Genomic DNA, 25,692 nt, shown 5'->3' with positions numbered 1-25,692 from the left:
GGTATTCTTGATAAAGGGGCAATTTTGCTACGATTTTGCTGGGATCGATTCGCTGTCAACGCATGAGCGCCATGATAATGGAGAGGACCGTGTGAATCTGGAAACCGTCCGCCGCAAGGAGACGCTATATTCCAATCGGCAATCGCAAAACTTCAATTATCTGGTACTAAAAACAAGAATGGGTATCCTTCAGCGGTAACACGCTACACTTCCACCTCTTCCTCTCTCAAAAGCACCACGGACGTCTGTTACTCACTACTGACTTGGCTTTCTGATTCTACCAGCTCTCGCCTTGCCCCCCGTAACTCGCACAATCGAGCGATGGAATGCTTATTCCATAACCCTCAGTGTGGCCTTCTCTGTCACCGGGTTGAATTTCGACTTTGATGGTGATGTCGAGACCGTATTGGCCGGCCAGCTTGGTCTTGACGATACCTTGCGCTGCTGGATGCTGGGTACCACAGCCCACCTCGCCCTTGTGAAGAGGGTTTCGCGAGTTCTTTGGGATCTCAAAGTTGGTGTTGTTGCCAGTATCTGAAATTCCGTTGGAAATACCATTTAGGCCACTCGCTTGGATCTCACCATTGGCGCCATTCACGTTGCCATTTGCGTGTTCCTCCAGATAAGAGTGCGACTCGGCGATGATCGCATAGTTGCGGCTAGGCATTGTGGCATGGTTGGTTGCCGCAGTCTTGGGCTTCACGCCCTCTTGCCCCTCACCAGGATTCTTGTCGAACATCTCCAATAAAGTCTCGTCGGTGTCATGATCAAGGTGGTGAATTTTATTGCGCTTGGCAAGCAAGTTCGCCACGGCTTGCGGTGGAGGCTTGTTGGTGATGGCGGAACTGATGATGTTGGGCATGTAACGCCAATCTCTCTCGGCCGGAATCTTGAGATGAGGTGCGGAGTAGAACCTCCCGAGTGCTGAAAGGTGCACATCGCCACCCAAAATCGAGATGCGAACGCTGTGTTTCTTCGCCAACTCCTKTAAGCGTAGAATCAACGCTTTGCGCTCCTTCTTGTGCTGGTGAGCAGTGTAATGATCGTCCAAATCATCCAGAAGATCGACACCCCCGTCAAACTGGTTAAAGAGGCCCCCACCAATGCCGAAACGCTTGTTCAGTAGTCTACGTAGGTTAGAATCGATACCGACTTCATGATGATCTTCACTCACTTGATTGGTCCGATCAAAGGGGAAGTCAGGAGGTTCTCGAGCCATTGAAGTCTAGGATAGGCGATTGGAACTCCCAGTAGAAGAACAAGATGCTTGATCGCTCCGTTTGATCTCGCCAGCTCATCGCTAGTTCGTCGGAATATCAAGTCATATGTATCAGGGTAGTTGACCTGGTGTCTTGTCCGCTCTGTGCGGGCGTCGATGCCGAGAAATCCGATGCGCTTGCCGAGCTGGCAGTAAATGTTGCGGCTACGCTCCTCGACATATGGTCCGGGACTGTTTCCAATGATGAAGCTAGGGTCCTCTGGTTGACACGATTAGCTGGTCTGCCTAGATGCTGAACAAGCTGCGCCGGCTTGAGTCTATGGTACGAACCTGTCTTTGGCACCATGACATAGGTGTCCCTCAACTGGACTGAATCCGGYTCTGTTGTTTTACCGGACGTGTGGGTAGTCTGGGGAGCATCTGTAGTGTATGTGGATGGTGGCGGTGGAATGTGGTGCTGGAACAGGAGGTAGTACTTGTGCGCAACACCTCCAATCCCTCTGAAGACACTACTCTAAAATCGATCGTCAGTATTGTTTCTTCCATACCGCTTCAACGAGCAACTTACTCGCATAAAATGATCTGTATCTAGCAGCGGCGGGTAGAAGGGTTAGCGGTGTTTTTATTAGATGATTTCCGACGTGGGCCATGGCGTGGGTAGCTCGAGGAACATCTTCAACCTATCCTGCACGCCTTCTGACCTTCCATTTACTTACAGGATCCGAAACCGTCGATGATGTCGTGGTCGTCCCAAATGTTCAACTGAGGAATCTGTGCATTGGCCGTCTTGAATGGCTCCTGTCCATACCAGCGGGCGTAGTTGTTGAAGTAGTATTCGTCACACTTGGATCGCATGTCTTCGTTGAAGGGAAACTCTCGACGTTTCTTCGGATTGGCAATGTCCGTCCATGGCTATGGGCGATCAATTCTGTGTGCTAGTGGCACGTCGAAATTCGATGAACATACCTTGAGTGGACCATCGACACGAACGCCGTCATTGTAGATCTGATCGCCACCTCCAATCATTACGTGGAAGGGCTTTTGCTCGTGAACCCGAAGAACGTCGTTCCACAAGGCTGGTCCAGCCCACGCATCAACGTCGGTTCCCACGCTGAAGCCATTGCAAGAGTGAAACATGATTCGCATGCTCTCATGCTTGGATGGCACAACGAATTGCTTCAGAGTCTCCAAGGGCTGCTTCTCCACGGTTCGCAGCTTCTGGATGGAATACTGCCAGGCCGTCTCCTGGTCCAGAAACGGCAAATCGATTTCATATCTCCAAAAGCCCTTTTTCGGGTCTTCGAACAGTCTCTGTGCAGGAAATGCTCGCTCTTGCTGACCGGTCTGTCCGTTGCTCGTGGCGCCGGCCCCAACCGATCCAACACATCGCAGCGTCAACGCGCCTGGCCTGGATCCTGGGGTGGTGACGATCAACACACTGCCGTGCCATTGGGGATTATCCGAGTGCTCATTGCTCATGCGCTTGTAGTTGAGGAGGGGCCCACAGAGCACGTCGACATCGTCCGTGGTGCTGATGATCTGAGGGCCATTTCCAATGCCTTCACCTTGTTGAGCGCTGGCCTGAGTCGCGGGTGGAGCTGGGTGGCGACCGTCGTGGGAGAGATGGGCGCGCTCCCGGAATGAGTCCATCGCGCGGCCTGCGAACCCATGGTGGTGGTGGTTCGTACTGCCACTGCCATCTACTACCGTTGCCATGTTGCGATTCGAGATGGGCGTACGACGTGAGAGAGGGGCGCGTCGCTGCGGGTATAGAGAGATGGTCGAGGAGAGAGGCAAAGCAAACGCAGGGAGAAACAAGGCACGGGAGTACTGAAACCTCTCGACCTCTCAGCTGGGAGATCAATACAATGTGGCAGGGCAGGCAGGCACGAACTTCCTGAGCCAAGACAACAGCACGGGTGAAAGGCTAATAGAGCTGCAGCTAATCGTAAGCGCAATTGAGATCCTCTTGGAGCCGCTTTGCTTGCTTGATGAGTGTGCCAGATCAGTTCTACAAAGTCGTTGTGGTATGTTACAAAAGTCCTAGCTGCTACGATAAGATATGCYTCGTGCCCGTTGTGTGAATCTTGTCCGTACCTAGAGGTAGGTAATCATGGTCCTCGTGGTCAGAACCTAAAAGCTTTCCAGTTCTGTGCCCTGCAAACGATGTCATCATCGACGAACCTTTCAATCAAGCTTCTGTCGGCCCGGCTGATTTGCGCCAAGGTCCAGCCTTCTGCGATCGCGGCTACGGCGTCTTCTACATGATATGCAAAAGTTGACTGCAGTGTTGGGGCGCCTTGCACTCAATCATCCGTCAGGGAATCGCTCATATTCCTCCACATTGACACCAGTAAGATCAACCAAAACATACGCCTTGACGCCGGCGTCGTCACCGCCCAGATCTTCTGCCAACTTGGCCTTCTTGTGGGTGATGTGTTTCGACTTGGCCGACTCCTTGGACCATATTCCGCGCCGCAAAGTCTTCTTCTTCCGCCGTGCCTCAGCCGTTTCTTCTCTCTCCAACTTCTTACGCGCTGCGTTGCTTTCCTTCGTTCTCTTGTCCTGCTCAGCAAGTTCCTGCTTGAAGAGACGTCTCGACTTGGGACGCAGCATGCGAGAAGATGTCTTTGAGCGTCGACGACCCACTTCAGTGGTGTGAGGATCGCCAGTATCAGGAGTTTCTTTCTCCTCCGAATTATCCTCAATGTCATCATCCTCAAAACGCGACTCCCGGGACGTCAACTCCATAGATCGGCTGTGGTTCTCTTTGGGCGATATCTTGTAACGCTTCTGAGGGCAGGGTGTTTGCCGTTCATCAATCGTGGCACTGGGAGGCTCGGCGGCCTTTGAAGCTTGAACGACGTCAGCTAGGTGTATACCTGTCAAGCATCTTTACTTACGGTGGTTTTTGGAGCCTGAGTAGCTGCCATCAAAGAAACGCTTGTAGTCGCTGGATTTTCTGAAGCTCTCGTTGCCAGCTTCATCGCTGTCCGACTCCGACTCACACGCCTCGGGGAATTGATCAGACTCTTCCTCCTCATTACGTGTGCCATACAAGTCCTCATAGTAGGTCTCTCTCGACTTGCTCTTTGGGTTTGCGAATTGCTTGAAGAAGCCACTGCCTTGAGTGCCCGATTTTGATGAAGACCCCATCTTGATGGGTAGAAGAGCTTGTTCTGAAAGCCGGAGGTTGATGTGTTGTTATGAAGCTGGCATAGAAGAGCAAGTGAAGCTGATAAGTGCTCAAGCGTTTGGTGTGAAGACTATCTCCATTCACCGCAACGAGTGTCACGAGATGACTGATGCCTGGAGCTGTTCGTTGACTGACACATGCGTTCGCCCTTTYATCTCTGTATGAATGGCAAGAGGATGGCATCCATTCAGTTAGACCAACATAGACTGTTCAGATCGTGGAGCCATTCACGAAAGCGTCCCGCAAGTACCTGACAGCTGAGGTTACGATGCGTGTAAGGTGATATCTCATTTCGCTTGTATCTCATTTCGCTTGTATTTCATTCACTTCTATCCAGCCTACATCTTCGGCCTGCCGCTGCTCTTGCTCAAAGCACCCCGATCCTGATCTGTTGGCTCAGTGTCCGACTTCTCAGCCTTCAGGCTTACTGGATCTCCAAGCGCCGTAGGATTGGCTTCTACCATCTGCTTCAACGTCTTCTTAGGTTGCTCTTTTGACTGCCCCTTGACAGGGCGGTCTTGGTCTGTTGGCTCCTAGAAACTATCAGAGCGGAACCGAAATCTTTACGCGCAATGACGGCTTACTGTGTTCGACGTCTCTGCCTTGAGGGACACTGGGTCACCAAGCTGGGTGGGATTCTGTTGGGCAATCTCTTTGAGAGATTTCTTGTCCTGCATCGTACTTGCATTAGTGGGCAACACAACTCATTCGCTTCTTGAGACGTACTGAAGGAGCCATGATTTCGATTGTTCAACGCTGTTGGTAATGCAACAGAGGTGACATGTTGACTTGCCCTACGACTGGTACCGATTATGATTCCACCGGTAATCGCGAGAACATGCCTCGGTCGCTGGCCCATTCCTCGAATCTACTTTCCATGACAAGTCGATGACGATCTAGATCTCGGCTAGATTAGGTTCATCGCGTGCCAGATAAGGTTCATCACATGCAACGCTTTGTTAAACTGACATGTGAGATCTACAAAGTCCAAACTCGCTCGGTGGCTTTCCCAGCAACCGGTGGTTTTGAAGAGTACAACCTGGAAAACAGAACATTCTGCGAGCTAAAGGATTTGGAGATTGAGATTAGTTACCCTCGKCGAGTATTCCAGGTGAGCTCCCGCCACGCAGTTTTTCCATTCATCTTTGTCCGAAGCTGTCTCGCAAGCGGTGATATTTCTTCACATCCTTCACAGAACCTTTCACGCGCCCCATTGCGTGAACAAAATCCACCAACTCAATGCGCAAGACGCCCCTTTTGATTGCGTGTAAAGTTGCCTCACGCAACAAAGCGCCAACATCCGCCCCTRAGTATCCGTCACATCTCGATACAAGATCTCTGATCTCCGCTGTGAAATCGCATGGCTTTGCGCCTACGAGGGCCTTCAATATGTCAACTCGTTCCTCTGGACCGGGGAGGTCGACAAAAAGGGTGGTTCCGAGTCTTCCAGGGCGTAGCATTGCTTCATCGATCATATCCGGCCTGTTTGTTGCGGCAATGACGTAGATGCCAGTTMTCACGCTCAGGCCGTCCAATTCGGTGAGAAGGGTGTTCACCACACGTGAGCTGGCTTCAGAGGCGGACTCGTCCCTCTTAGGTACCAGAGCGTCCAGTTCATCGAAGAAGATGACACAGGGAATGCTTGATCGTGCGCGTTGGAAAACCTTGCGAACGGCAGCTTCAGACTCTCCCACGAACTTGTTAAGCAGCTCCGGGCCTTTGATGGAGATGAAGTTGGCTTTGCTCTCCGCCGCCGCCGCTTTGGCAAGTAGCGTCTTGCCGCAACCTGGTGGGCCCCAAAGCAGTACACCCGATGGAGTATCCATGCCGAAATGCTCGTAAAGGCCAGGATTCGCGATGGGATTGATGATAGCTGCCTCGAGCTCTGCACGGACTGACTCGAGAGCACCGATGTCCTTCCAAGAGACGTCTGGAATGGTGGTGAAGCCTTCTCGTTTCGATGACGGAGTGATGAGAGGCAGGACCGAGGTGAAGTCCTCCATAGCGAGTGTGATGGCTTCGAAGCCCGAAGGCCGAGGAAGTTCACGATGCTGTATGCGCGCGAGAAGCCTTCTGGCTGAGAGAACTTCTGGCTGGAGGCCTTCAGAGTCCGTCAATTGCAGTCCAAATTCAATCACTTGCATCTCCAAGGCACGCTGAAGGCGCTTCATTTGATGTGCGGCGGCCTTGCCCACCAAATCGTGCAGATCCGCACCGACAAAACCGCCAGTCATCTTAGCAAGTCTCGCGAAATCGACATCCCCATTGACTCTCATCTCCCTCGTCTGCGTTTCGAGAATGCGCTGTCTGGCAGGCTCATTCGGCACGTTGATACTGATCTCAGTACCGAATCTTCCACCTCGTCTGAGAGCAGGATCTAGACTGTCCGGGCGGTTTGTCGCGGCCAGAACGATGACCGGCTTGGAGGAGCTTTGCAGGTCGTCCATGCTGACCAAAAGCTGCGCTACAATTCGCTTCTCCATTTGGCTCTGACTTGTGTCTCGTTTCGGTGCGATGGCATCTATCTCATCAACGAATAACAAGCAGGGAGCGTTCTTCTTTGCTTCATCGAATTTTTCTCGGACAGCCTTTTCCGACTCTCCACTCATGCCGGAGACGATGGAGGGGCCTAGGATTTCGATGAACGGGACACCGAGCTCAGCAGCGTAGGCGCGACAAAGCATAGTCTTGCCGCAACCTGGTGGTCCATGTAGTAATATGCCCTTTGGCATGGGGAACTTTGCTTCTTGAAATTCCTCGTGAAATCCGATGGGCATGATGATCCGCTCGTTCATTTGTGCGATGATATCGCCCATTCCTCCAACGTCTTTCAGGGAAATGTCCATTGGCGGTGAGATGCTCATCTTTTCCTCGGGAGCCCGCTTCTGCCGCTTCGAGACGGGTTCTCCGTTGATTTTGCGCCGCCTGCTTGTTTCATCGTCTTGATTTGCAGGGCGAGAGCTCAAATTCGCTCTCAGACTCTTATTCATCAGCTCTGCCACAGGATCAGGTTGCAGGTCGTCAATAGCAGCCTCCTCGTCAAATTCGTCGTCTCCGATCCCCAGGTGTTCTAGGACACGCTCGATAGACGCCTGTATGGTTTTTTTCTGCTGTCTTTTCAGAGACGAATTCGACTTTTGAAATGCGATGTAAATATTCGGGATATCGGCAGGAACTCCATTCGAGATAAATTTTTGAGTGGCCACTAGAACTTCTTGATCCAATGCACTAGAAAGCCGCATATTCGCTTGGTGTTGTGGTGGTGAGTGCTYGAGGTCTTGTAAAATTTTGTGGGGTCGGGCTTTTTTCCGTGTCGCTCTCGCGGTTGACAGACGAATTTAATGTGCGAGCGGCCTCTTCGACCTATTTATCAAGGACATCGAGTACGGGAGGTCCGGAAGTGAGTGACTCACACGATTCCAGAAAATCAATCTTGACCTGCCGGTTCTCTTCTCAGTGTCTGGAAGTGGTTGATCCAACTACCGAAATCTGATGTCTGGCAAGCTTGACCTTACGTAGTTCTACCCAAGGTATGTGAAGTCGCTGCGACGTTCTTACGGTAGCATTCTCCAACAAKGGTCATCTCGTCGGCCTCTTGTAGCTTCCAAGCACTCGATTCAGGTTTCAAATACCAATGGAACTGATTCGGATCAACATTTAAAGGACGACATAACTAGATGATGCGACACATTCATCTCGCATGGACGAGCTGCCCCACATCGTTCACGTGGAATCGGCGCTCGGTCCGCAGTGACGTGCGATCGTGCCCGATGCACAACTTACACAACATCAACACGACCATGGGCAATTCTTCGAGCTCTCACAAAGTGTCCGCGCAAGACAGGTCCGAGAGATGGTTCCCCTGCCATATACGTCGTACTGAACCAAGCCAGGGCTATTCTCGACCTCAAGAATCAACGCGACAAGCTTCACCAATACCAGAAACGTATCTCGCTCATCACATCGCGTGAGACAGAAATCGCGCGAGAATGTCTTCGAAACGGGCATAAAGAGAAGGCGCTTTTGGCATTAAGGAGGAAGAAGTATCAAGAGTCGCTATTATCCAAAACGGATCAACAGCTGGCACAGTTGCAAGCGCTCACGAGCGATGTGGAGTTTGCGCTGGTGCAGAAAGATGTACTTTTTGGATTAYAACAGGGCACGCAAGTGTTGAAGGAGATACACAAGGAGATGGGAGGGCTGGAAAAAGTGGAGATGATATTGAGTGAGAGCGAAGAGGCGAGAGCTTATCAGCAGGTGAGAGGACTTGCAGTGTTGTTGATAACGACGGCAAGACTGACAAAGCGGTACAGGAAATCAACGATATGCTTAGTGGGAAGATGTCAAATGAGGACGAGGATGAGGTCGAAGATGAACTGGRGGCTTTGGAGCGAGAGGCGAGAGGCGTGGAGAATCTGCCTGATGCGCCTTCTGTCACGAGGGACGAGCTTCCTGATGCTCCAAAGTTGAATCCGAAAGAAAGAATGCAGGCGCGACGGCAAGCTGCACGAGATGCCGCAGAGCCCATGGCTGCATAAAGCACGATGCATGAAACGGAGTTGATTGTTGGAGCATGATTGGCATTTGGATGGCATTTTGGCGACGGCGTTGGAATACCCGGACACCCCTCATACATGTACACAGCGTCTCATTATCAATACATTGGAGGTGCTTGCCAAAGGAAGTTTGAACTTACATTCATCTGTCACTTTCAACAAGCCAAGGTACATATGTACATCATTTCCCCGCCTCCACTTTGACAACACTTCACCCCACCATGTCGCACTGTCACAACGAACATGGCCATCATGGCCACGACCATTCCGAAGGCGCCGCCCACGATMACAGCGACGATCTCACGCCGGCTCTGCAGAACCAGATCTACGAGCAAATTGACTTTGATGCGGTGAACACGCTCAACGAAGCCGAATCTCGCGCAGGCCAAAAAGTACTGCAGAAGACATGGACCGACCGACTCAACGTCCAGCCCGAGCTGGTCAGCGATGCCGATGAACAATTGCTCATACACATCCCGTTCACCGCGCAGATCCGGCTGCATAGCATTCTCATTCGCACATCCACTACAGACTCCGCACCGATGAATGTCAAAGTGTACGTGAACCGAGAAGGATTGGATTTCAGCACCGCCGCCGATCTACCACCGACACAGACGCTGGAGTTGGCGCAGTCAAATGATGTGCAGGAGGTGCCCGTCAAGAGGGCGCTGTTCAACACGGTGCGTTCGTTGGATCTCTTCTTCGAGGATAATTGGGGTCAGGGTGCCGAGGATGAGACTCGCATCAGCTATTTGGGCTTCAAGGGAGAGTGGCTGAAGCTCAATCGTGCTCCCGTCAATGTCATCTACGAGGCTGCGGCAAATCCCAAGGATCACAAGACCAGTGTCGGTGAGAAGATGGGCGCTCAGATTGGCGGAGCATGAGGATATGATGACACGACGAGGGAAGGATTGCGTCCAGCAGATTGCTATGAAAAAATAGCCTGAACGATAATTTCCTCTTGAATGTACACTAGTGGATATGTGAAAGTTGAAAGTCTCACAACACGAGCCATGCACAATGTGTGCCAGACCACCCATAGCAAAGTCCAGACTTGGTCGACGTGGACGAGAGTGACGAGAAGCAACCACAATCTTGCAAGCTAAGAAACACTCGAAGTCAACGCAAGCAGATCATCGAGCAATCCACGCGGCTCATCAAAGAGGTCCAGAGCGAGGAACTCGCGAGCAATGTCTTCCGCCATGGTGTACTCTTGCAGCTCACCCTCCGGCAGCTCGGCGCATATCTCAACCAGATCCTCTCCTCTGGCAGCAAGCAAAATAAGGTCATCAGCCCGATTCACTACCTGTCTGTCGATTCCATTCATTGCTGCACAGCTTGTGCCGAAGCTAGATGTGCTACGTTCAGGGCGATAGTTGTAGAGGTAGGTAATCTGATCGTCGACATTTTCAGAGCTCTCGTCAAGTCTGACTTCCATATGAGCAAATCCCAGAGCAGGCCGGGGCGGAAGGAACCCAGATTCGWAAATTTCGTGAAAATGAGTGGCGCCTAGGACTTTGGGACAGTCGGCGCCACGGGACAAGAGGTGTTCGTATACTCCAGCTGCCAGTCCGGCACCGTCGTACGACTCAGTTCCCTTGCCGAACTCATCAATGATGAGGAGACTACGACGAGTGGCGAGACTCAGTGCCATGGAGATTTGCTGGAGATCGATCATGAAGGCACTTTGAATGCGCGAAACGCTTTCCCTCGTTGCGATTCTGGTCAGAATCTTGTCGGTCAATCCAATCCTGGCTCTCTCACACGGCACAAAACTGCCGGCATGCGCCATATAAACTATCATTGCAACCTAGATAGTGTCAGTGAGGCTGGGGATGCTTGACCGTTTCGACTAAAGATGTTGTACCTGCTTCAGATAGACACTCTTCCCTGAGTAATTGGGACCGGTGAGCAAGATCATGCTTGGGGCAAGGCGCGCTGGAACGCTCCGATCATTCTGCATTGCTCGGTTGTAAGATCCATGTGCATCGTGTACTGGCGTATCATTTGGCTGACCGTCGCTAGCCACGTCGCCTGGGCCCCCCATGAGGCGGGTGTCGTTCGGTACATAACTTGGAACAGTAAGCTCCTGCAATGGATGACGCCCGCCCTTGATCTCAATGATGTTGTCCTCGGTCATATGAGGCCGGACTAGGTGGTATTGCTGAGCTCCACGGACCAGAGCAACGAAGCTGTCCAGCTCTCCGCACATATCGGACGTTGTGTCGAGAACATCTTGATACTCAAGCACGCGTTGGCCCAACTCCTGAATGATTTCAATCTCCATATCCAGTATACGGCCATGAATATCGCCAAATTCCTGATCCATCTCCATCATGTTGGAGTTCTTGAAGTACGAATGAGATTCGGTGGTGAACATCTGCTCCCACGGATCGTCTTGAGGACCGGTATAGCTGGTCGACAACGTCCCCTCATCATGCTCAATGGAGATCAGGAAGCCAATCTGCGGAAATGATATCACATTCACCGTAGAGACGAACTGGTTGGGGACCTGTTGGGCGATGTGAGTTGCGACTTCTGACAGCATATCCTCAATGCCCGCGTAAGTGCGCCTGGCCTCATCGAGATCTTGATTAAGCCCTGTGACTACCATAGTGCGCTTCGCAACCTTGGACTCGTCGAAATTCACCACGTCGGCGATCGACCGTCCAACTTCAGCGAGTAGGCGGCTATCGAATTGCTCGGCGAATTTGACACAAATTGACAGTCTTTCGGCGCCGTGAATCTCTGCTAGAGCATCTTTGATTTGCAGAGCCGAGAAGACGAACTGCCGCAAACTGTACCAAACCGACGTTGAAATTCCCTTGTCTCTGTTCAGACCACTACTGATCCCTTTTCGAAGAGAGATTGTAGCAAGCCGAATGTTCCGGACATTCGACAGGGAGGCAGTCAAACGATCGAGGAGAGCTGAATTTTCGGGCTTTCCAAGTACAGTCAAAGTATCGAGGCGTTGAGTTATCACGTTGAGGTTGGTGCTGGGCCGCAGAAAATACTGTCGCAGCAAGTGTCTTCCCTGCGGAGTCTTTGCTAGAGGATGAAACAAACCATATACCGAAAGTCCTTCTTTTGAGCCTCCAGAGTTGTTCTTGTTGCCTGATGGACCTTGCTGCTGTGCGTTGGGATGGGCCTCCGTCGACATGATCTGTAATGATAAGAGGGCGTCTGCGTTGATGAACATTGAATCTCTCAAGCTGAACATCTCAACCGTGCTGATTCGAAACAAGTTTTCAGATTCATGATCGCCAGGAAGATATGTCGTCGAGCGTCTCCTCTGGATGTATGAGAGAACGGCGCCAGCACATCCTACAGTCGACCTGCTTTCGAGGTTGATCCATCCTGACAAGCGTAACAGCTGTGCTTGTCGACCGGTCGAGCCCCCTTCCTGGTCTTCAAGGTTATCGTCATGCGTGAGAACATCACCAGGAACAACATAAGTAACAGCAGGCCCGCCATGCTGACCGATCCGCAGACCGACAAGCTTGTTCCTGGCAGAGTCATAGCTGAACTCTGCACCCGCACGGCACTCCAAAAGGTAGGGCAATCTGGTCTGATCACTGCGGCCGTCAACCGAGACTTGCGGATTCCGGATCTCAGGATCCAAATGCTCAATTGCTTCCTCACTGCATTTGGTGCTTGTCAGGATGACGGTCGGATCGATGAACAACTTGAGTGCGTCAACGATATCGGCTCCTCCAAGCTGGGCGTCTTCCATGAAATGAAGTGTCTCGGTCCTGGCAACATAGTACGCACAGCCAACGGTGCCGCGATCGGACACATTGACCGCCATAATTATCTCATGATGCGACTCCAAATCGTCGTCGTCGCGGCCATCAAGACGGTCACGCCGCGATTCAGGTGCAGTCACACTTCTTTCATCGTGAGAATTTTCAACGAATGTACGGCTGGACGCCACCGACGCGGGCGAATGGTTCGAGGGAGTTCGCGGAGAGCGAACCCTACGGCGACCACTGCCCGCAAGAGATTCGACGGAACCTCTACGTGAAGGCGCATGCCGGCGAGGCAAGGCGGACTGTTGTGAGCTTGAACGCGTACTAGATGGTACAATCGGGCCAGCGCGGCTGCGTCCCAAGTGAGACGAAGTCTTCGTTGCTTTGCTGTGGCGTCTCTTGAACGATGGATTGAAAGCCATTGGGAGCCAATCGAGTAGTCGGTTGGGAAGACGCAGGTATTGAAGAATAGGAAGCAGGTGGGAAGGTGAGGTCCAAGATCATGTAGATCGAAGAGGGAAGGCACGATGCCGATTCGAACCAATACCTTCCTATTGACGGACGACTTTCATCGCCTGCTTTCAAGTATCTCTGACCCAAGCAGCAAACTCCTTCCGCCTCCCTCTGATGTCCAAAAATCCCGACCGCTCTTCCACAGCCGCAAAAGGATTACCACCACCGACTCCGACACCTTGAATCTCTCTCGCTTCTTTACTGCGCTCCAACCGTCCAGCCCACACATTCCATTGTATCGGCTTGAGGCTCTGACTTCCAAGCACAACCCCTACGCAGAGAAGCAGGACGGAGAAGACCGTTTCTAGAATTATGTCGAGCGGTATGTTGATCTTGGGATCTAGTATTGACGGCAGTATTGTGCTAGGCGGAGGTGGAGTGGAAGCATTTGGCAACAGCGAGTGTTCGTAAGAGCTGTACACGCTGCGCCGGGTTAGCTCAAATTCCGAAAATCGGGAAGGAGAGGTCGGTCGCACGCGTGAGAAAGAAACACAAGACCCATCAAGTTGATGGCATTCGTGGTGGCTCCCATTGTTGCGCTCATAGAAGTCGGTGTTGGGATGTACGAAGTCAAGCTTGCAGCACTCCCGGACTCTGGCAGTCGCTACCTCCCTTTAGGGTAAGGTAATCAATCTCTTGGCATAAATTCATGAGACATTTCACGCTGGCGCAGGACAAGGGAAGAGGTACTGCCCGCTGTTGATCGAAACTTTTGGTATATCTAAGGTAATGCTTCATTCGTTWCACTCGTGATGCACATGAAGCCTCGCAGCTGTTGACTGCCTCCTCGCCATTTTTGACTCGCATGGTCGCTTACAACTTCTGCATGGCGACAACGTCAGTGGACTGGACGTAGTCGTCAAACTCCTGGATGGTCTCCTGGAGCTCATCGGTCGAGACCTTGTCGTCCTCAACGACCAGGTTGATCTGGAGTTTCTTGATGCCGAATCCGACAGCAACGAGCTGAGAGCCACCCCAAACGAGGCCTTCCTGCTCGATACCGCGCACAGACGCCTCGAGCGCCYTCATGTCGGTCTCGTCGTCTGCGGAGAGCACGTTAGTACAGGACACAAGCAATGGCTCGACAGACACATACCCCATGGCTTGACATCGAGTGTGACGATAGACTTCGCAGCTGGCTTGACCTTGCCCTCCTTCTTCTTTCTGTACTCCTCCAATCGCTCCTCGCGGATGCGAACAGCCTCAGCATCCTCCTCCTCGTCATCGGAGCCGAAAAGGTCGACCTCATCATCGTCCTCCTCCTCCGCGGCCGGGGCCTTGGCTGGGTTCACTGGCAACTCCTGTGACTCGGGCCCGTATGCAGTAGCGGCCTTGCTTGGGTCACCTGGGAGCGAAGAGAACTCTGGCTCGAAGGTGGCGGTGTGCTTGTACCATCTAGCGGCGTGTGGGTACTTTGCGGCGTCTGGGGCAGACTTCAGGGCCTGGAAGACCTTGACATCACCCTGAGTTGGGCCGTAGCTAATAGCTGATTAGCATCTACCTCACCAGGTGTAGTTCCAAAAGTGATTGTGCAATGAAATGACAGATCAGTGGTGCGCAAAACGCGTTTGGTGATAATCGTATAGCAGGGTCTTAAGCTGCCTCATCAACACGGACCAATTGTTCCTCATCATAATGTCGGTCGGCGGCAGTGTGGGAGGGAAGGAGCGATTGTGATAATGAGGAAGAGTCAACGCACCCAACAATGTATGAGCGAGTCTTGACCCAGTTGTCAAGGAGAGCGGTCGCTCCGTCGCTGACGAAATCGAGGAAACCCATTGTGCTTCTGTATTGTGTGATGTGTGCGTTGGGGAGGTGAGTGAGGTTGGTAGTAGTGGGCAGTGTAGATGTTTCCTCTCCGAAGAAAACGGAGGGGAGTCTTGAACACAAAAACCTTAGTCACCGTCAAAGCTTTGGCATTGGGCAGCGGCGTGGGCAGCAGTGCCACTACTTTCTTTGCCTCCTACTGGAAGCATCGAGACTGTTCTCTTACAACATTCAACGAAGTGTCGAGTATATCAAGGGCTGACATTTCTCGTTCCTCGAGGCAATGCATTAAAACTAGCGTCACGGTTGGTCCTACATCTCTCACCAGCAGCTGCATTCTCCCCATGCTTTCTTTGCCTGGAAGAAGCGCGGTCAGGCGCATTGCATCTGTTCGCCATGCGCCTCCTAGAACACGAGCCGCCACACATCTCAATTGGACAACTAGAGCACCCGCAACACTAATCGTAAGCTCTACGAATTTCCGCCGTGAATATGCAAGAGGGGCCCCTCAGCCCCCAGGAGGAACTCATCGAATGAACCTTGGAGGAGAGCCTGAGAAGCCGGCGCTAGAGCAGTACGGCGTGGATCTGACTGCAAAAGCACTCGCAGGCAAGCTTGATCCAGTCATCGGACGAGACCAGGAGATTCATCGAACCATTCAAATCCTGAGCAGGAGGACGAAAAACAATCCTGTGCTCATTGGTTCCGCCGGGACAGGTAAGTAAGTACGGAAAGAAGGAGAGCATACTTCTTTCAATGCGGCCGGGCGGTATTCGACATTTGACAAGCAGGAATGTCTCTGTCGCCATGCTCTTCATTGCTGGGACTTCGAATCTCGAGTTCCAGCGCTGCACCGGCTTGCAATGTTTACCTAGGTAAGAGCATGCTGACATCTGAGTCGTCTTAGGCAAGACTGCGATCCTGGAGGGTTTGGCCCAACGAATTATCAAAGGCGACGTTCCGGAGTCCATCAAGGAAAAGCGTGTTATCAGCCTGGATCTCGGATCACTCATCGCTGGAGCGAAGTTTAGAGGGGATTTCGAGGAGCGACTGAAGAAAGTTCTGAAGGAAGTCGAAGATGCAAAAGGCGGCGTCATCCTCTTCGTTGACGAGCTGCACACCTTGCTCGGACTCGGCAAAGCAGAAGGCAGTATCGATGCCAGCAATCTGCTAAAACCAGCACTATCTCGCGGAGAACTGCAGCTGTGTGGCGCTACAACTCTAACCGAATACCGCCAAGTTGAGAAAGACGCAGCGTTGGCGAGGCGTTTCCAGCCGATCCAGGTCGGTGAGCCTACAGTTCAAGATACAATTTCGATCCTTCGAGGCATCAAGGAGCGCTATGAACTTCATCATGGCGGCATTCGCATCACCGAGTAGGGAAACCAATTTTTGAGACTTGATATCTATAATACGGCGAAGCTAACTATAACTAGTGGAGCATTGGTCGCAGCGGCTGTATACAGTAATCGCTACATAACCGACCGGTTCTTGCCAGACAAGGCAATAGATCTGGTCGATGAGGCTGCTAGCGCCCTACGATTACAGCAAGAGAGCAAGCCCGATGCCATCCGAGAGCTGGAACGCTCTATTATGACGATACAGATCGAGCTAGAGTCTCTCCGCAAAGAGACGGACATCGCGAGCAAGGAGCGGCGAGAGCAGCTCGAGCGGAATCTGACGTTGAAGCAAGATGAGCTTGGGGCACTGACGGAAGCTTGGGAGAAGGAGCGTGCCGAGCTTGAAGAARTCAAGCAAGGAAAGGAGGCCCTTGAACAGGCGCGGATCGATCTCGACCAGGCCCAGCGGGAGGGCAATTTTGCTCGAGCCAGTGAACTCCGCTATGCTCGTATTCCGGAACTGCAGGCAAAGTTGAATGAGGGCGCAGATGGAAGCTCCATTGCTGGCTCCACCAAGGACGCCCTCGTGAAAGATGCGGTTGGGCCAGACGAAATCTCGGCGGTAGTTGCGAGGATGACCGGCATTCCGGTCAGCAAGCTCATGGCAGGGGAACTTGAGAAGTTGGTGCATATTGAGGACACACTCCGCCAGTCTGTAAGAGGACAGGATGATGCACTCCACGCCGTCGCCAATGCAGTGCGTCTTTCCAGGGCAGGCCTGAGTGGAGATCAAAGACCTCTTGCGAGTTTCATGTTCTTGGGACCAACAGGCGTTGGCAAAACAGAGCTGTGCAAGCGCCTAGCTGGCTTTCTCTTCAGCACTGAGACAGCTCTTATCCGCTTCGACATGAGTGAATACCAAGAAAAGCACACGGTATCCAGACTCATCGGCGCGCCAGCTGGATATGTTGGATATGAAGATGCAGGTCAACTCACCGAGGCGGTACGAAGGAAGCCATACGCTGTGCTGCTATTTGATGAGTTCGAGAAAGCGCATCGCGACATCTCTACGCTTCTCCTCCAAGTCCTTGACGAGGGTTTCTTGACAGACGCTCAAGGAAGGAAGGTCGACTTCCGCAACACCATGATTGTGTTCACATCCAATCTTGGAGCTGACGTGTTGATGGCGGAGGGTAGCGTAGACTCCAATTCCGCGATTTCGCAAGAGGCTACGAATCAAGTGATGGATGTTGTAACATCCTCATTCGCGCCAGGTGAGTGAGAAACAATGTTTAGGGTGATTTATGACACTAACAGCCTTCGCTTCACAGAGTTCATCAACCGCATCGACGAATTCATCGTATTCAAGAGACTATCCAAAGATGCCTTGCGTGACATTGTCGACATTCGGCTGCGTGAGTTACAAGGACGCCTGGACGATCGACGCATCTCGCTGGACGTAGGAGATGATGTCAAGATGTGGCTATGCGACAAAGGATACGATCCACGCTATGGCGCTCGACCTCTCAATCGACTCATTCAGAAAGAAATAAGCAATAGTCTTGCGAACACAATCATCAGGGGCACGGTAAAGAGCGGCGACAAAGCCAGAGTTGTAATCAAGGACGGGGGTGAGCATTTGGAAGTTGTGCCTTCTTGAGTTAAGCAGTCTCGCGTTGTACTATAGTGTATTTGTAGATGGATGATATGCATAGACAGGGATAGCACTCGACCTGTAAGATATTCGTATGTATGGGGGGACACAATCTACCCTCAACTTTTCTTCAGACGTCAAAGCGTTTCACGCCACTGTAATAATACATAAGCTGCAGTTACTCACCTTTGAGTTCTCGACTTCGATACATGCAGCGGAGGTACAAAGCTTAGATGGCTGCATGGGTGTCTACCGCAGGTATGCATAATAATCAGGCACGTCGGGTGAAGATACGTACTTACACTCCCCGCCGGCACACGGCACTCTCTTGGCCGGCTGATCGTCACAAGGTGGATGCAGATCTACGTAGWCCCGATGGCCTTGTGGGTTCCCTAGGAGGATGGACTGGAAAGTACAACCGGTTTGAACAGGTGGGCTCGGCCAACAATCCCATTCCTCTATCAAACGTCGGATGGGGTACATCATCGCGGCTGTACAAAGTCGTTCATTGATGATTGTTGACGTGAGACTAAGCGCGAGGCACTTTCACAAGCCAAATCCAGAAAAGTACGGCTCGGCTCCACGGGGCGCCGCAAGTCGGATGCGGACGAAGCAGAATCCCGCATTCTGTTCCATTGCATAAGGTAGACGGAATGATGTTGCTAAAACAAGACACGTGAGAGCAGGTCACGCTCCTTGTAGAATTTGCTCACGTATTGCGTGAAGAAAAAAAGTGCGCGAGAGCCTGCTGCATGCTAGCCGGCTGCTACCTGGTAACGATGACGTTGGAATGGCTTTGGTGTAAGTAGTACCTCCAGTCTTTATCAAAGTCCATCCGACGCCTTCCGAGCTCTCAATCGACACAATTTTCTGCTGACCCGCCCAAACATCTTTGGTCTGTGTCTGCGTGCTGGTCTGCACCCTCCGACGGCAGCCATGTCTTCACTGAAAAAGGCGCTCACTTCGCTCAAGCCACGGTCCGCGTCCAACTCCAATGCAAACAGCGATACAGAGAGCCACAAGGATAGGGAGAAGGACAAGGAGAGCACAACCAGCACCGAAAAGCCCCCCCGCGCCAGCACCGGTCTGTCCTCACTGATCGGAAGGCATTCGACGGACAGGCATTCGACGGATTCCAACCGTCGCTCGCTGGATGTTGGCTCGCCCTCGCGGCCCTCCAAGGACCACCCACGCATTTCCCAAAGTCCGCTCGGCTTCCTACGCCGCAAGGTACGTGGTGGATCCGATGACTCGCACTCATCCACCGAGGACCTGCCCCTCAATCGCGATGGCGATCCCATGAGCCGCAACCAGCAGCGCAAGCACGACCGTCAAGCCGAAAAGGAGCGCCATCGGCAGGATGCGGAAGCTCGCTTGGAGGCCGACCGCAAGCGCAAGGAGGAGATGGAACGCCGGGCGGCCGAAGAGGAGACCGAGGAGCAGCGTTCCAAGTATGGTGTGTTGCCCATCAACTACTATGCGGGCCAGCAGAAGCATGAGGATCGCGTCGACATTCGCACTCTGAAGCCGGAGCAGGTTGGCCAGATGGTGTGCTTCCGAGCCCGTCTGCACAACCTGCGGAAGCTCAGTGCACATCTCATGTTCATCGAGCTGAGGCAGCAGACAGCCACCATCCAAGGTATTCTCCACGAGCATGGCAGTGTCTCCCAGCACTTTGTCTACTGGGCAGAGCATCTCCATGTGGAGTCGGTGGTTGTCATAAAGGGCGTTATACAGGAACCCAAGTCGAAGCAGGGCGAGATTATCGGAGTGTCTATCCACAACTTGGAGATTCACATACACGAGATGCACGTCGAGGCTCAGCCCAACGAGCCATTGGCGTTCACCGTGCACGAAGCCGAGGTGACAAAGGCTGAGACTGAGGTCGAGGGTGATGGTCGGCACCGCGTCTCCGACAGAGCCCGACAGCACAACCGCATTATTGATCTGCGGACCACTGCCTCGCAGGGAATCTTCCGCATTCAGTCTGGCGTATGCCAGGCATTCCGCTCCCATTTGCATTCGAAGGGATTCATCGAGATCCACACTCCAAAACTGCAAGGAGCCGCCTCTGAATCTGGAGCCAGTGTCTTCAAGGTCGACTACTTCGGTCGCCCTGCTTTCCTCGCCCAGTCACCACAATTGGGCAAACAGATGTGCATAGCTGCAGACTTCCCTCGCGTATTCGAGATTGGCCCGGTATTCCGAGCCGAGAACAGCAACACCCACAGACATTTGACTGAATTCACGGGTCTGGATTTGGAAATGGCGATTGACGAGCATTATCACGAAGTGCTTCGGGTCCTTGACAGCACATTCAAGGCCATCTTTACGCATGTGTACGAGAACTATAAGGACGAGATCGAGGTGGTCAAGCGGCAGTTTCCTCACGAAGATCTGGTCTGGCTGGAGGAGACCCCAATCATTCCGTTTGCTGAGGGAATTCGAATGCTGAATGAGTCCGGCTATCGGGACGAGCAAGGGAAAGAACTACCCGAAGATGAGGATATGGGAACTCGCGACGAAATCGCTCTTGGTGCAGTCATCAAGGAGAAGTACAAGACCGACTACTACGTGCTTGACAAGTTCCCTGCATCTGCACGACCCTTTTACGCAATGCCCGATCCCAACAACCCGAACCTCACGAATTCGTTCGATATCTTCTTACGTGGGCAGGAGATTCTGTCGGGTGGCCAGCGTATCCACGACGCTGCCATGCTCGAGGCAAAGATGGAGAAGCTGAAAATGAACCCTAAAGATCTTGAAGACTACATGACCGGCTTTGAATGGGGTGCTCCTCCCCATGGAGGCGGTGGTATCGGCATGGAGCGGATTCTCATGCTTCTGCTGAAGCTTGGCGACATTCGGAATGCCACGCTCTTTGCGCGTGACCCAAAATCGCTGCCATACAGGCCACCTGTGAAGCAGCTGCGACACCCAGAGGCGAGCACCATGCACCCACCCTGGGCGGGACAGGACCGCGTCGCTGCGCATATGGACTATCAGCCACTCGAGCAACTCATCGCAAACTACGGCGATGCGTCCAACACCTCGTGGTTGGAGCCCAAATTCGAAATCTGGCGCGACCCTAACACTGGCGCAGCTATTGGTTTCGTACCGCACGAAGGTTTCGCCATCACGATTGGCGATCCTCTCTGTCACATAAGCCAGTACACCAAGACCATGGGCGGCTACCTACGTTACATCAAGAAAGAGCGAAAGCTTAAGCCCTTGTGGTTGCTATGTGGGTCCGCAGCAGAGGAGGTGCTTGCCAACAAGTTCGACTGGCGGACATTATCCGTTGCTGCAGAACAGCGTCTGGATCCGTCAAACAACCCCGCTGCTCGCGACTCAGAGATCCAGCGAAAGGTTCGCCATGCGGAGAAGGAGGGAGTCAAGGCTCACGACATTCCACTCGGACACAAGATCCCCGACGATATCAAGGAGAAGGTCGACAGGCGGATTGAGGATTGGCTGCAGAACCGGAAGGGAAAGCAGGTCCACTTAACAGACGTTCACCCTTGGCAAGACACTGCACACAGGCAGTATCACTACACAACCAGCAAGGATGGCCAAATCTGCGGTCTTGTTATTCTGGCACAGCTCTCACCAGAGCACGGATGGCAAGTCAAGTTTGCGCTTGACTTTCCAGGTGCGCCGTCGGGCTCCATCGAGTTGCTCGTACTTCATTCGTTGAAGGCGGCCGCTGCGACTGGCGCCACGTCAGTCACATTCGGTGGTGGTGCTTCTTCTAGGCTCACCCCAGGCCACAACCTGAAGGGTGCCAGAGTYAAGGTGTTGGCCAAAGCGTACCATGCCATTGCCACCGAGCTCAAGTTGACGAACAAGAGCGAGTTCAGGGAGAAGTTGGGCGCTCAGGATGATCCGATTTTTGGTAAGCAATTCCGAATGGATGGTGAAAATATAGTGAATACTGACTGCCCGGCAAAGTATGTTACCCCCCTCGCGGTCTTGGACCAGGCGGCGTCCGCGCCATTCTGAGCTTTTTCGAGGACGACGATGACGACAAAAATAAGGTCTAGAAGACCGTGAAGACGAGTGTAGCCGTAGTGCGACTTTCCAGCGTCTCAGCATATGCTCAACATGTTTGGGAGAGCAAATTACAGCCCAGAGCTTTGGCAACGATTTCACGACGGAAGCGAGGAATCAAACTCACGGGCCGGCGCAACACAACGACCGCGTGAGAGAGCAGGCGAGAGCTGGACTTGAAGACCGATTCTTACAACCAGCTTAGATAACCCTAATACCCATCGTTTGTTCCTCGTCTACACAGTTCCTTCACGACAGAKCAAAGCAATCCACAATTTTCGTTCCCATTCGACTCCTTCATTCTGTGCTGTGCACCAGGCTAGGAGGCAGATCAATAATTTAGCTCGGTGGTCTCTCCTTTGTCAGCATCCAAGTCCTCGTAGCTGCGTAGGCTGCGTCCGGCAACAGCCTCGCTGGGTCCCGGTCGCCCATCGCTCATCGAAGGCAAACGACCTCTGCCGCCGCCGTTACGCTGATATGGTCCCGGCATGCGGTATGCACCACCACCGTTGGTCGCGAAATTTCGTCCATTACTGCGCATGGGTCCCACGCCTCCGCCCATGGCCGGGTTTCCGGCCCACACGCCAGGCATGGGCTGTCCGGGGTTGAACATTGCAGGCATCGCACCTGCCGAGGTCATTCCGGCGCCCATGGGATAGCCCATTTGAAACTGCTGATGAAGCTGGAAACCACGAGGGGTTCCGGATGGTGCGTGGTTGTTGAGCGGGAAGTGGCCGTTGCTATTCGCATCACTACGGCTTGGAGCAATGTGAGCCGGATCCAGGACGTAAGTGTTGACAAGCTCCACTTCGGCCCTGATCCGCTCGTTCCAGTCCGCATGACGCTTCTCAACGTGCTTGCGCCAGAAGTCTGTACCTTTGAACAGCTTGGTGCATTCCGGGATCTTGCAGCGGAACTTGTGCACATCCTCTTGGAGCACATACTGCAGGGTAACGGATTAGTTGCGGGACAATACACAATACAGCGGCAGATCTGACCTTGAGGAGCTCCTTCTCAACACCTTCATCCACCGGAGTACCGCCCAGCTTGCGAAGATTGACATTGTCAGGCTCCAAGATCTGCAAGATCTTCTCTTCGAACGTCTTGACCCAGTTATAAGCACGCTGAAGCTGTAGCGTCGTCTTGGTGTTCGGTCTCATTAGAGACTTCTTCTCCTCGACGGGGCTTTCGGGCTTCTCTTCGTCTTCGTTGCCTTCGTTTTCGATTTTCACGTCGACGCCTTTGCCCCTCAACAGAGGAAAGGGCTCACCGGTAGCACTCGCTCGTGCAGTCTCTTTAGCGGCAGAGGTCAGGCTCGCCCGTGGTCGGCGCAAATGACCACCAGGACACTTGCGCTGCAGCTCATGCACCGAGTCGGACTCGAAAACACAGAAGAAACAGAAATTGTAGACTCTGCGGAGGTACTCCACCAGCAGATCGAGTTTCTTCTTCTTGATGAGAAGCTCTTCATCGTCCATCTCGTCTTCATCAATCATGCCCTCGTCCTCCTCTTCTCCCTCCTCGACATCAAAGTCAATTGTGTCTGGATCCTTCTCGGGTTTGGACGGTGCCACAGGCTGCAGCATTCCTCTTTCAGTCAACTCGTGAACACGCTCCTCGATTTTGGCCACGCCAAAGTATTCATCGCCCAACTCGTTGTCAAGTCTGCGAACGAGACGTGTTGCCAACTCTAGATCACGAGCGACGCGCTCAGAAGCAGAGAACAAGTCCCACAAGGCCTTTTTCCTTGGCCCCTCTGGGGGCCGGTGGACGCCACAATGCACTGTGAAGTTGCCACGCTCGGGATCTTCGATGGTCTTGCCGTTGATCTTCTCAAGCGCCTTATCACTGGAGCTCTGAGGTCTCAACGCGGTGTCGGTTTTCATGGCCTCTCCACCATCACCATCATCGTCACGGGGAACAACGTGCTCCTCAGACTCAGCTGTCTGCTCGGGTCCCGGGTTTAGAATGATCCAGCCCATGCGGTGACACTTTTTGAGAGGGTTGGGATCCGACAGGGATAAATGTCTGAACCCCCCCTCATCCTCGCCCAGGTGTTCTTTCGCAAAAGTTTCAAACTTCTCGCGCGTGACCGTAGGGGCAATGGTCTTGATAAGTAACGTGGGCTGGGCCGATGCAGGATCACGCAAGTCACCACCCTTTGCGGGAAGCAAGTCGCCGACTCCCAAAACCTCTGCTGCTGCCGACGTCTCGCCTTCCTCGCGCTCGACTATACCTCCCAGGCCGTTTGATTCGGACTTGTAAATACCCTCCAAAGTGAATTCGTCGAAGACGCCGGAACTCAGATCGTGCTCCCACTGCGCAAACAAGCCCTTGCRGTAGTTCATCAACTTCGCTCGAAACGGATTTCGAACTTCGGGCACATAGCGCTCACGGAACCAGTCCTCGGTCTTGTGCAGCCGCACGAATGTCTGAGCTTGAGATTTCTGTAAATTCTCCTTATATTGATCATAAGCCGCCTGGATCTTGGGTCTCTCAGCATCACGCTCTTCCTTGGACTCGCGTTCACCTCTCAGTCTTGGCGGCGGGCGGCCACTTCGCACGCGCTCCTTGTCTTCCTTGATGAGCTGCTCAGTCCTCCACCATTCGGCGAACCAAGTAAAGCCAACCTGAAAGTCCAGCTTCATCGGATCTGGGAGAGGGTTGGCAATGATGGCCGACGGCTCGGGACCCGGAATGTATCTGTCGATGGGTTGAGGAGAGGAGCGTCGGCGAGGATGGGGATGGGGCTCATCACGGCGCGGTGCATACGTGTAATCATCGCGGCCAACGCGATCGGGCTGGTACCTGTCGATCTGTGCGGGCGAGCGCGAGCGTSTGCGGTCTCGGTCGGGCGCGCGGCGGCGGTCTGTCACAGTCAGCGACGGCGCGTCGAACAAGTTGGGTGGGCGGAGCGCACCTGGTGAACGTCGACGGTCACGGTAGGGGTCAGCGGAGCGGTAGTCGTCACGCTCCCGAGGCGTCTCTCGGGGCGAACGAGCATGGCTATATCCTTCGTAGTCGTCCATGTCGAATGAGCAATGCTGAGAGATGCGRTCGGATGCGTCGATGGGTTTAAGGCGGCTCCATCAAGCACAGCGAGCTCCTGCAGGTGCTCGTAGTTTCGCGGGCGTGCTGGCGGTGGGCAAGACTGTGGGCCATGGTTATGTTAGACTTGTATACGCTGGTAGATCTTTGCGAGGAAGGAGGAGAAGGAGGGAGGGCGGAGCWGTAGTAGTAGTCGGAGGTGTGGTGGTGAGGTGCTAGAGGTACATATATGGTACAAAGCGGCGGCTCAGGGAGCATCGCCAGGAAGCAGAACAGAGCAAGCAGGGAGCACGGCAGCAACGCGGTGCAAGGAGAATGAGCGAGCGCGGTGGGAAACGTACAAAGAGGCAGACAATGCAGCGTGTTGTGCAGTGCGATGAAGACGAAGAGCGTCGTGATCGGTGGAGACGCATAGCTCCCTAGGTTCCACTTCTGGTTAGTTCGAGATTGGAGCCAGTCAGGACCCCGTCAACTGGGGAAGATCCCACCCGACGCAATCACATCTCCGGATGAACTGCGTACAACTTTGCGAGGCAGCATGTTGCACTGATAACGATGAGATGCCGGAAACATCGAGAGCCTTGCAAGCCTCCAATATCA

General features: G+C 53.1%; 12 protein-coding genes; 4 read left to right on the top strand and 8 right to left on the bottom strand.

Moving 5' to 3' along the window:
- Positions 1-277: 277 nt before the first annotated feature.
- RCC_02924 (uncharacterized protein) lies at positions 278-2,935 on the bottom strand (the record flags this gene model as incomplete). XM_023768217.1 has 6 exons in its annotated part: positions 278-1,127; positions 1,175-1,478; positions 1,550-1,733; positions 1,788-1,807; positions 1,936-2,131; positions 2,186-2,935. The coding sequence occupies 6 exons, from the start codon at positions 2,933-2,935 to the stop codon at positions 278-280; spliced, it is 2,304 nt and encodes a 767-aa protein (XP_023623985.1).
- A 594-nt stretch (positions 2,936-3,529) lies between these two features.
- On the bottom strand, positions 3,530-4,375 carry RCC_02923 (uncharacterized protein; the record flags this gene model as incomplete). XM_023768216.1 has 2 exons in its annotated part: positions 3,530-4,074; positions 4,123-4,375. 2 exons carry the CDS (start codon positions 4,373-4,375, stop codon positions 3,530-3,532), a joined length of 798 nt encoding a protein of 265 aa, XP_023623984.1.
- Positions 4,376-4,753: 378 nt separating this feature from the next.
- Positions 4,754-5,153, bottom strand: RCC_02922 (uncharacterized protein; the record flags this gene model as incomplete). XM_023768215.1 has 3 exons in its annotated part: positions 4,754-4,948; positions 5,000-5,086; positions 5,142-5,153. The coding sequence occupies 3 exons, from the start codon at positions 5,151-5,153 to the stop codon at positions 4,754-4,756; spliced, it is 294 nt and encodes a 97-aa protein (XP_023623983.1).
- Positions 5,154-5,554: 401 nt separating this feature from the next.
- On the bottom strand, positions 5,555-7,657 carry RCC_02921 (related to nuclear AAA ATPase (VCP subfamily); the record flags this gene model as incomplete). The annotated part of the gene is made up of 1 exon (XM_023768214.1): positions 5,555-7,657. The coding sequence occupies one exon, from the start codon at positions 7,655-7,657 to the stop codon at positions 5,555-5,557; it is 2,103 nt and encodes a 700-aa protein (XP_023623982.1).
- Positions 7,658-8,215: 558 nt separating this feature from the next.
- Positions 8,216-8,953, top strand: RCC_02920 (related to VPS20 Vaculolar protein sorting (putative); the record flags this gene model as incomplete). XM_023768213.1 has 3 exons in its annotated part: positions 8,216-8,259; positions 8,309-8,672; positions 8,729-8,953. The coding sequence occupies 3 exons, from the start codon at positions 8,216-8,218 to the stop codon at positions 8,951-8,953; spliced, it is 633 nt and encodes a 210-aa protein (XP_023623981.1).
- A 239-nt stretch (positions 8,954-9,192) lies between these two features.
- On the top strand, positions 9,193-9,855 carry RCC_02919 (related to thioredoxin-like protein; the record flags this gene model as incomplete). Its single annotated transcript, XM_023768212.1, has 1 exon — positions 9,193-9,855. One exon carries the CDS (start codon positions 9,193-9,195, stop codon positions 9,853-9,855), a length of 663 nt encoding a protein of 220 aa, XP_023623980.1.
- Positions 9,856-10,073: 218 nt separating this feature from the next.
- RCC_02918 (related to DNA mismatch repair protein mutS) lies at positions 10,074-12,779 on the bottom strand (the record flags this gene model as incomplete). XM_023768211.1 has 2 exons in its annotated part: positions 10,074-10,781; positions 10,839-12,779. 2 exons carry the CDS (start codon positions 12,777-12,779, stop codon positions 10,074-10,076), a joined length of 2,649 nt encoding a protein of 882 aa, XP_023623979.1.
- Positions 12,780-13,301: 522 nt separating this feature from the next.
- Positions 13,302-13,765, bottom strand: RCC_02917 (related to protein MSH5; the record flags this gene model as incomplete). XM_023768210.1 has 2 exons in its annotated part: positions 13,302-13,656; positions 13,710-13,765. 2 exons carry the CDS (start codon positions 13,763-13,765, stop codon positions 13,302-13,304), a joined length of 411 nt encoding a protein of 136 aa, XP_023623978.1.
- Positions 13,766-14,046: 281 nt separating this feature from the next.
- RCC_02916 (probable translation elongation factor eEF-1 beta chain) lies at positions 14,047-15,012 on the bottom strand (the record flags this gene model as incomplete). XM_023768209.1 has 3 exons in its annotated part: positions 14,047-14,276; positions 14,330-14,712; positions 14,933-15,012. 3 exons carry the CDS (start codon positions 15,010-15,012, stop codon positions 14,047-14,049), a joined length of 693 nt encoding a protein of 230 aa, XP_023623977.1.
- A 521-nt stretch (positions 15,013-15,533) lies between these two features.
- RCC_02915 (probable heat shock protein 78, mitochondrial precursor) lies at positions 15,534-18,000 on the top strand (the record flags this gene model as incomplete). XM_023768208.1 has 4 exons in its annotated part: positions 15,534-15,717; positions 15,908-16,376; positions 16,437-17,614; positions 17,672-18,000. 4 exons carry the CDS (start codon positions 15,534-15,536, stop codon positions 17,998-18,000), a joined length of 2,160 nt encoding a protein of 719 aa, XP_023623976.1.
- A 930-nt stretch (positions 18,001-18,930) lies between these two features.
- RCC_02914 (related to aspartyl-tRNA synthetase, cytoplasmic) lies at positions 18,931-22,037 on the top strand (the record flags this gene model as incomplete). XM_023768207.1 has 2 exons in its annotated part: positions 18,931-21,889; positions 21,946-22,037. The coding sequence occupies 2 exons, from the start codon at positions 18,931-18,933 to the stop codon at positions 22,035-22,037; spliced, it is 3,051 nt and encodes a 1,016-aa protein (XP_023623975.1).
- A 338-nt stretch (positions 22,038-22,375) lies between these two features.
- RCC_02913 (related to arsenite-resistance protein 2) lies at positions 22,376-25,073 on the bottom strand (the record flags this gene model as incomplete). XM_023768206.1 has 3 exons in its annotated part: positions 22,376-22,987; positions 23,043-24,913; positions 24,965-25,073. 3 exons carry the CDS (start codon positions 25,071-25,073, stop codon positions 22,376-22,378), a joined length of 2,592 nt encoding a protein of 863 aa, XP_023623974.1.
- Between the last annotated feature and the right edge of the window lie 619 nt (positions 25,074-25,692).

This window comes from Ramularia collo-cygni (assembly GCF_900074925.1).
Source record: "Ramularia collo-cygni strain URUG2 genome assembly, contig: RCC_scaffold03, whole genome shotgun sequence".
Taxonomy (NCBI): Eukaryota; Fungi; Ascomycota; class Dothideomycetes; order Mycosphaerellales; family Mycosphaerellaceae; genus Ramularia; species Ramularia collo-cygni.
This window is presented reverse-complemented; position numbering and strand designations above follow the sequence as displayed.